At 50.3% G+C, this 8,410-nt stretch overlaps 1 protein-coding gene and 1 pseudogene across 6 annotated transcripts; one reads left to right on the top strand and one right to left on the bottom strand.

Annotated features, from left to right (window-relative positions):
* Positions 1-385: 385 nt before the first annotated feature.
* On the bottom strand, positions 386-2,619 carry LOC119350593 (annotated as a pseudogene).
* A 451-nt stretch (positions 2,620-3,070) lies between these two features.
* Positions 3,071-5,671, top strand: LOC119348691. 6 transcript variants are annotated; one of them, XR_005169077.1, is made up of 5 exons: positions 3,071-3,535; positions 3,928-4,032; positions 4,133-4,247; positions 4,453-4,736; positions 5,198-5,671. XR_005169077.1 is itself a non-coding variant. In XM_037616666.1 (5 exons), the coding sequence occupies exons 1-4, from the start codon at positions 3,327-3,329 to the stop codon at positions 4,662-4,664; spliced, it is 447 nt and encodes a 148-aa protein (XP_037472563.1). In that variant the 5' UTR covers positions 3,071-3,326; the 3' UTR covers positions 4,665-4,736; positions 5,198-5,671. The 6 variants fall into 6 exon arrangements, 2 of the variants coding, with proteins under 2 accessions (XP_037472563.1, XP_037472562.1); XR_005169074.1 differs by having other exon boundaries at positions 4,122-4,247; positions 4,339-4,736; XR_005169076.1 differs by having other exon boundaries at positions 4,122-4,565; positions 4,658-4,736.
* The last annotated feature ends 2,739 nt before the right edge of the window (positions 5,672-8,410 follow it).

Genomic DNA, 8,410 nt, shown 5'->3' with positions numbered 1-8,410 from the left:
AATGTTGGCATGTGGGCGAAACACCCTAGTTGAAAGTGTTGGCTCTAAGCTTGACTCCAAGGATGAAAATCACATGTTAGACCTTTAGTTGAACTCATTGACGTTCGTGCACGTACCGAAATCTCTTCTTGAATTGGTTTTGTGGTAGGATTGCAGAGATCCTGTCGTGAGGCCAATCATTTTGAATAGCCTTGTTTTTCCATAAGCTAAGATTCCTAGGCCTCGCCTATAATATAGTTAAATAACTAAAAATATATGGATGTATGCATATTTGATGCGTACGCCAAGTCGCAAAGTGTTATCTTCCTTTCCGAAAATAAATATGTTAGCATAGCATTTTCGCCGTCAAATATTTGTCAATGGCATGCTTCGTTGCGCGATGAACTCACACGATGACCACGGTGATCGTGTCGATCTCCGCGGGACACTGGTGATGGCCAATGCCGCCGTCGCCGCCTTTGGGGGGTGCACCCGTGGTCACCGGCCGCCTGCACGTCGGGCACGAGCTGTGAGACCAGCCATGCGTCGACACACCGGACATGGAACCTGTGGCCGCACTGCGGCAGCACGCGCACCTTCTCGCCGTCGGCGGACTCGTCGAGGCATATGGCGCAAAGAGAGCCTTGGCTCAGTGGTTGGTCATGCGGTTGTACAGCCTAATGACCCGAGTTCAATTCCTAGAATTGACAGGTGATGCACAGGGGGTTTCCCCCATTTATTGAGGATCAAGTTTGATGTGTGGTGGAACCACTCATCAAAAAATATCTTGATACTCATTTAAAAAAAATTCTGAGGACCATGTTTATCTTGGTACTCATACTAAAATGACCGTATGCATCCCTAGTTGGTGCAGAGGCCGGGGAAGTGAAATTCTCCCCCAATTTAAAGATAATCCAGCCTTGTGGAGCCCTTGCGTCGTCCCCGCGGGCGACCCGAGGGGAAACCCTAGCCACCGCTCCTCGCACTTTCCTCCGCCCCTCTCCCTCCTCGCCGCCGTCCGCAACGCCGCCGGGCGAAGCCTGGCCGGCTGGGCGGAGGCGGGGCTCCTTCCCATCCATCTCGTTCTGGCTGGCGCGGGACAGTGGGGACGAGGGGAGCGCCGGGCTAACGTGGGGTTCGGCGGCGCGGCAGCGGGTCCCCCGGCGACGTCATGTGGCGCCGTGGTGGCGGTCTGCGAGTCGCGAGGTGGTGGCTGCGTTGGTACTGTCCGGTGGTCGCGGGTGTCGCCGGATCCGGATCGGATCCATCTGGATCCTGGCTTCGGACTCCGTCGGCCGCCGCGGGGTGATGTTGGTCGTCACTGGCAACGTCGGACTGTTGGTTTCGGCGTCTGGAGATCTACAATGGGTTCTTCTCAATCCTCCTTTCCGGTGGGTCGAGCACCATGGATCTTCCATCTTCGCAAGGTTTTGGATCGTGGCTTGTCGCCGGATCCGGAGCGGGCGGAGGATTGGTGGCATAGGATGGGGACTGGAGGAAACTTTGGTCGGCTAGGCCGGCCCGGCATCGGCGACATCGCTCAACATCGCTATCCTCCGTGGAGGCGAAGCCGAGATCTCTCCTATCCACCTCCGAACCCATCCCAGACGAAAGTCCAAAATTCATTCTGGATTGGGCGGCGACGGCGTCCTACGCGTCGTATCCTCCATGGAGGCGCCGTCTTGGGAGGACCAGCTGTTCGGGGGAGAGATGATGTGGATGGTGGGCTCCGAGTACCTCCAGCAGTGGCGGCGGTGTGGAGGTTGCCTGGTGGTGCGGCGTTGTATCTGCCGCGTCGATGATGATGATTTTGGCGGCATGGTGCGGCTACATATCGTTGATGGATGCGGCTGGATGGATGAGCGCAGGGCGGTGGAGCTGTCTGGTGCCATGGTGGCGTCGACGGCAGCGAGACCGGGCAAGGTTGATGCAGCGGTATAGCTCTGAAGATGGATTGGTGGCAGGTGGCTGCGGCGGCCTCATACCCAGCAGGCGTCCTAGTTGAGGAGCACGCCGGACTGGTGGGTGCCCATATCGACAGGCGTCCTGGTTGGGACCTCAGGTCTTAGATGTTAGGTTTGGCTGCGAGGTATATTGGGTAGTAGACCTAGACTCTCTGCGTTCCTTTATCAACTGGATAGGAGTAGCGACATATATTGCTTAGACGGTGGCTTTAGTCTTATTGATATATAACTTTGTAAGGTCTTGTGTCAATAATTAATAAAATGGCCGTATGCATCATCCAGATGCAGAGGCCGGAGGTTTTCCTCCATTTCAAAAAAAAAATATGGCGCACACGTCGTCGGTGACTTCCCCGGATCCATACACCTCCACGGGGAGGCTCCTGAGCACGCGCCTCTTGATGCCGCTGCCGCTGTAGGCCACCCGAGCCGTCGCCCCGCCCTCGCCGGCGGCGACCGCGGCTCCGCGCCCCACGTACCGCAGCGCCCACCGCGCCAGCGAGTTGAGCCCGATGGCGAAGAGCAGCGCGAAGAAGAGCGCGGCAAGGATGATCACCATGTTGGCGTCGAAGGGCGAGCACGGCCCCGCGCCTCCCCCGTGCCTGTGGGCGTGGTCGTGGAGAGCAGCCAGCCGCGCGGCGATGCTCCACGTCGGCGCCTCCAAATCAGGACGACCCATGGTTGATGAAGTAAATCTGAGAGAGACGATGCCCACCCACCCAGCTCTGTCGATCAGAGATGAGTTCGTCCGGGCGCTGTTTTTCAAGCTGATGGATTGATGCCTGTGCGAGCTGCTGTTCGTGTCTGTCACTCTCTGCTCTGGTCGTGGAGTATCGGGAAATAAGAGATCCGAGTCATCCCCGCGCCTCCTCACAGCTCAGCGCATTCTGGCCGTTCGATCCGTTTGCTTGATGCGTTTTCGGGCGTTGGGTCAAGCCGCTGGAAGAGCTGGTCCGTCGGATAAAAAAAAAGCTGTAGCAATGAATAGTTACCCCCGCTGTAAAGATCTGGTGCCACCGCACGTAAATCGCGCACCCCGTCGAGGGCATTCTCGTCTTTTCACGTCCTGCCTCTTCGTGCGTGTTGGGCGCAGGTTGGCCCGTGGTCGGATGAGGCAAGGAAGGCGCCGATTCAGTGAGAACCTTAGCCTCCATCCCCTCCCTTCTCCCCCTCGCGTCGCCTCCCCCATTCTCTCCGGTCGCTGCTGCTCCCCCTCGCGCCGCCTTCCTCATCCTCTCCCGTCGCTGCTGCTCCCCCTCGCGCCGCCTCCCTCATCCTCTCCCGTCGCTGCTGCTCCCCCTCGCGCCGCCCCCCAGCCTCCTCACCTGGACACGGCGACCATGAGCGCCAGCGAGAGGAGGAAGGCTGGCGACTGGGCGCTGCCGTATGAGGGGCCCGCCCTCTGCGCGCGTGCCATCGCCGTCACCACCAATGCCGGGGGCCACGGCCACGAATCGCCATCGCCGGGAGGAGCGTCGGCCGCCGAGACGGCCGTCCACGTCGCTGTTGCCATCGTCCTCGCCCCGACAGATCGTCTCTCCGGCGCGGACTCCTCCTTCGACCACAACGCCGGCAAGTGGAACGGCATCTTCTAGGTACGTACGCGCCACCCTCCGTCCCTTAATCCCCAAAGCCTCCCTTTTTCTTGGTTCATGGTTTGCCTAAGAAATGCCCGTGTTCTTGCGCACGGGAGAGTGTAGCAAGAGATCAGCACGCGGCTGTCCGCCAGCACGTACGGGGAGGGCGACCTCATCATCCTCATGCAATCGTAATGCTCCCAATGACACTGATATTCATACAGTACTTATCCCACCATTCTGCTATGCTTCAGTTAATATGTTCATTCCTCTACATTTTCAGTCAAGTCAAGTTCTAAGCTTGTTTCTGCAAGCGTTTTGACCATCCATGGCTTACACAGCTATCTTTGTGTGGATCCCATCCTTGGACCCTGGTCCCTAAATGATGTATCTGTGATTTATATCTGTAGGTTGTATATCAAGCAGGCTTCGTTCGGGATAACATTTGCAGACGAAGATGATCCCGAGCCAGAGTGGGCAGCACAAGATCAAAGAAACCAACATGTTCACCGTAGGTAAATATCAGCAAGTGGACTGAAGTTCTTGGTCATTATGTTTTTACATTTTTGGGCTGTGAGCATTTTTAACGAGGTATATTGTTTAGTGCACAAATAGGGTTCTTTCCTGAACAGAGGGCATTTGTGTTGAGATATCAGACAGTTAGGATGCTGGAGACTGTCCTTCGAGCCAGTGAGCTTGGAGAAGATGATACGGGCGAAGAATCCTCCAAGTAAGTAATATTATGATTCCACTATCTTAGTGTTTAACTGCATTTTGATGCACTTATAGTAAGATTAGCGCATCTGTTTTGACTTCAACAGAAACTTGAAGCTTCCTCCAGAGCAGAGCCATTAATTTTGACCTATGAAAAACCATGTGTGTTATTTGACCTTTCAGATTATAATGTGAGATGTGTGCATTGCTTCATGCTTCAGGTTATTCTGAAGTCTGTGCTTCGTGACAAGTTGGAACTATTGCCTTTGGCCATATTTCATGGGATGTTGTACTTTTTTGCGGGGTCAAGTAACATCTACAAACATTATTGATGGTCCTGCTTGCACTCACGGTTAAGTGAACCTGACAGGTTCCAGTAGCTCCGTTGCCATACCGACTAAATTTTCACCTTTTTTTACCATTCAGGGATTAATGGCTCGGATGAACTGATGCAGGGGATTTACACAGGACAAAAGTATCTGTCTACATCAACAGGAGGTCTTAGGTAGAAAAAAACTCTTGACTGCACAATATCAATTGATTGTCCATGCTTAACAAATTGTTGTTGTTTGAGTATGCTCTGACCTGTTTAGATCTATTTTCTGCATGTTCTTACTTTTGTTCCCTTAATGCACAATCTTACACCTGGTATCTTTTGAACTGGTTGGAAAGAAAATATCACATAATTGCAGGAGGATAAACCTGTGAATAATACACCATATTAGCATGCATTAATCGTGGCAGAGTGAGGCTAAAACTGAAAAATGGAACTCCTGAAATACATTCGTTTGCAATCTGCATCACCAGATTTTCTTTTTAGATTTGTTCCATCCTATTTGGATCTATATTTTGTGAATAAAATTGATCATGAGATACGTATCTTGCAGGCTATTTCTTTAGAGTTTTAATGACTAGGTGCATGAATTATATGGTGATATACTATATTTACTTTACATCACTGCACAGGTTTGGCACTAGCAATGGTAATTGGATGTGTCATTTCTTCAACCTGGCACCTCCGTGGGCAACGTTGTTCTTTCCATGTGGATATACTCAGGGCAGGGGCACACAACTACTAATTTTTTATCTTCAGCACGTGGTTAGCTCATGGACTGGGTTGCTTATTGTAATGGTTAGTACTGCAGTGCAAAATACCACCAATTTTCATTTGCATCCGGCCGCTACTGATTTAGTCGTATGAGATTGGAAATGTTGACACATTTTATGAAGCTATTTTAGGATTTGTAGCTTTGAGCTAAACCCACATTTGTTTTAGTCAACATACATTCCTGGATGATTTCAAACTGATATTATTATTGTAAGTTCAGGTTTGCACTTGGCTTTATCAGTATTAGAATATGTAGAACATGTGTTGGAGAAGTGCCTATTTTGAAGCTTCACTGCTTTAACCATTTGTTTTTATGAAATAATATTCAGCTAGTTTAAAATTATTTTCATGTAGATTGCATTTTGTTACAAGAACGCGTTATTACTCCCTCTCCAATTGTAGTGTTTTTGGTATCGAACTTCATGTCGAGTGGTTGCGCTTTTGGTTTCGAACTTCATGTTGAGTGGCTGCGCTTTTGGTTTTGAACTTTCTATCGAGTGGCTATCTTTTGTGGTCTTATGAACGCACTGAAATTGATTCTGCCTCATAGTGTCATGTCGATATTGAGCACCACTATGTCTCGCTCCTGTCACAATTGAATGTTTTTTCCCCACTTTATTACTATTATCATGTATGAATGCATATGCTAAACCTCAATTACTACTGACTTACCGTTATTTGTTTGACCAAAATGTTGGGACCGGCACCCTCGCGCCATGGCGCGATCTCGATCTAGTATATAAGAGAGCGCGCACTATTAATGTGAGGGGTGGTGTTGCGCGAGTGTACTTTGTAAAAATAGCGCTCCCCGGCCAAGTTGCATTCTGCAGCTAGGGGCGAGTTTGGTTGCCTGCATGAGGCCCAACCAATCCTGTGCGGGAAGGGAACGGGCTGTTTGGTTACCTGGTTTTACAATTGGGCCTGGATAGCACGAAACTTAAAGCACCTTTGGGCCTGGCTCGCTGGGAACGCTCAGATCGGCAGTTTCTCTCGAGCCAGGCCGAGCGGAAGCGCAACGAGCGGCCCTGCACAAGGAGAAACAGGAAGGATGCGAGCTGTTTAAGTAGTGTCTTCTTCAACCTCCATTAAGCTCCTCCCTAATCTCCTCTCTTCCGTGCCTCTCTAATCTACACACCGGTGCTTCGGTTCGAGGTAAGCTAAAAAGATGCACCTGGATGCTACGGTTTCATTCAGGCGATCGGTTCATAGTTTTGTCAGCCGTAAGTTCTTAATCTTGTGTTCCCGTTTGGAGCTATTCCGAATGAATTTTGTCAGATTCGTCGCGCACGATCGATCATTTGAAATTTCCTTTGACCACCAGCCTAATCTCGCAGTTCCTCACAACATTCGTGTTGTAAGTTTTTGGTTTCGACGATCGTAGCTTCATCTCTCTTTGGACAGCAGTCTACTGCACTGATGCCGCCATGTCTAGCTCCTCTGTCCTCTGCTCAGAGCCATTCTATTTGTCCCTCTCGACGCCGAACCCTTTCCCCTTGATCTCCTTGCCCGTGTGCTACTACATTAGAGTCGTTTCCGGTGTCGCTCATCTCAGCCTACTCTCTGTCGTCCTCCAACTGCACTGATGCTGCAATGGCGCGCACACTGCTTTTTGTCTCCTCTGCCTCCACACACACTGCAGTTCGCCGCGTCGCCGACGGGGTCGATCATCTTCGCCTCCTCTCTCTCGCCCTACTACACTGGAGTCGTTTCCAGCATCGATCATCTCGGCCTCCTCTCTCGTCCACTACACTGACGATACCATGGTGCGAGCACTGCATTCTCCTCCTCTGTCGACTGTCTTTGCGCGAGCACCGCAACTAGTTCATTGACGGTGTCGCTCGCCGTGCCGCCGACGGGTTCGCTCGTCGATGACTCCATGCTCGTCATGTCAGACACGGCGCCACAGCCACTATCCACCGCAGTCGCCATGGTCCGGCGCACACTGCATTTCTTCTCCCCCTCCCTCTGCTAGGTCTTAACCCTGTGTGCTAAGTGCAAGTGCTAGCTCTTAATCATAACCCATGCGGGCAACCAAACACCATGTTCATGTGCCGCGTGGGCTAATGCAGGCAACCAAATAAAGTGCACTTGCGTATTACCTAATGCAGTGACCCTCGATGCAGGCAACCAAACAACTTGCAGATGACACATTTGTGGCTGTTTTTGCTCAACCAGACTGGGTTAAAAAGTGTATGCAGTGCAACTACTGTTTAAAACTTGAACCAAACACGTCCTAGGCAGCTGAGCTGCTGCAGGGATAGGCACACTCGAATGAGGGAGCAGCCGCACGTAGTACATACGCGGATACGCCTTCTGGTCACTTTGGAGGCAAAGTGGGGGCTACTTCCTACTAGTACTCCCTCCGGTCTTTTTAATCTGCATATAAGTTTGTTCAAAGTCAAAGTACTTTTACTTTGACCAAACTTATAGAAAAATGTATCAACATTCATAACGTCAAATCAATATTTTTAGATTCATTATGAAATGTAGTTTCATAAAATATATATTTGATATTGTAGGTATTGATATTTTTTAATATAAATTTGATCAAACTTTGCAAACTTTGACTTGACATAAATCTAATACGCGGAATAAAAAGGACCAGAGGGAGTATCTTCTTCGCGTGGGTCTTGCGTGCCTAGGTGACCCTGAAATAATTAAGCACAGATCAATGCACTGTACATACAACATACCGTGCATGGTAGAATGTCTTTTCTCGGGATGCTGATACATGCACGGTACTCTCTTGTGTCGTGGAGTATATACCATGCATGGAAGAATGTCTTTTCTCCATATGCCCCTAACCCCAGCGCGCACAGATAAAGAACGTGCGTTGAGTACTCGTTAATCCAAACCTGCGAGCCATGCTCCGGGCTGAGCATCTTTGTCTCCTGTGCTCGATGCTCTCATGCCTTTCTACATTTTATTTTCTTCTGTTTAAAGTTGGGGTGGAGAGCAACTCGTAGTACCATGTCTTGTACTCTCTGTTGTCCTCATTTTATTTTCGAAAATGCTAAACCTACTTAAACTATTACGTGAAGTTAGGAAACCTTCCTTCCCCATGTACTAAA

Source organism: Triticum dicoccoides, chromosome 1B (assembly GCF_002162155.2).
Source record: "Triticum dicoccoides isolate Atlit2015 ecotype Zavitan chromosome 1B, WEW_v2.0, whole genome shotgun sequence".
Taxonomy (NCBI): domain Eukaryota; kingdom Viridiplantae; phylum Streptophyta; class Magnoliopsida; order Poales; family Poaceae; genus Triticum; species Triticum dicoccoides.
Note: the sequence above shows the minus strand (reverse complement) of the source record. Positions and strands in the feature narration are given on the sequence as shown.

Bases quoted from the DNA above. Each gene is read 5' to 3' on its own strand.
- LOC119348691 (XM_037616665.1), top strand. From the start codon at position 3,327: ATGAGGGGCCCGCCCTCTGCGCGCGTGCCATCGCCGTCACCACCAATG. The intron at 3,536-3,927 runs GTACGTACGCGC...TTATATCTGTAG, and splicing joins AGTGGAACGGCATCTTCTAG to GTTGTATATCAAGCAGGCTT. The intron at 4,033-4,121 runs GTAAATATCAGC...TATATTGTTTAG, and splicing joins AACCAACATGTTCACCGTAG to TGCACAAATAGGGTTCTTTC.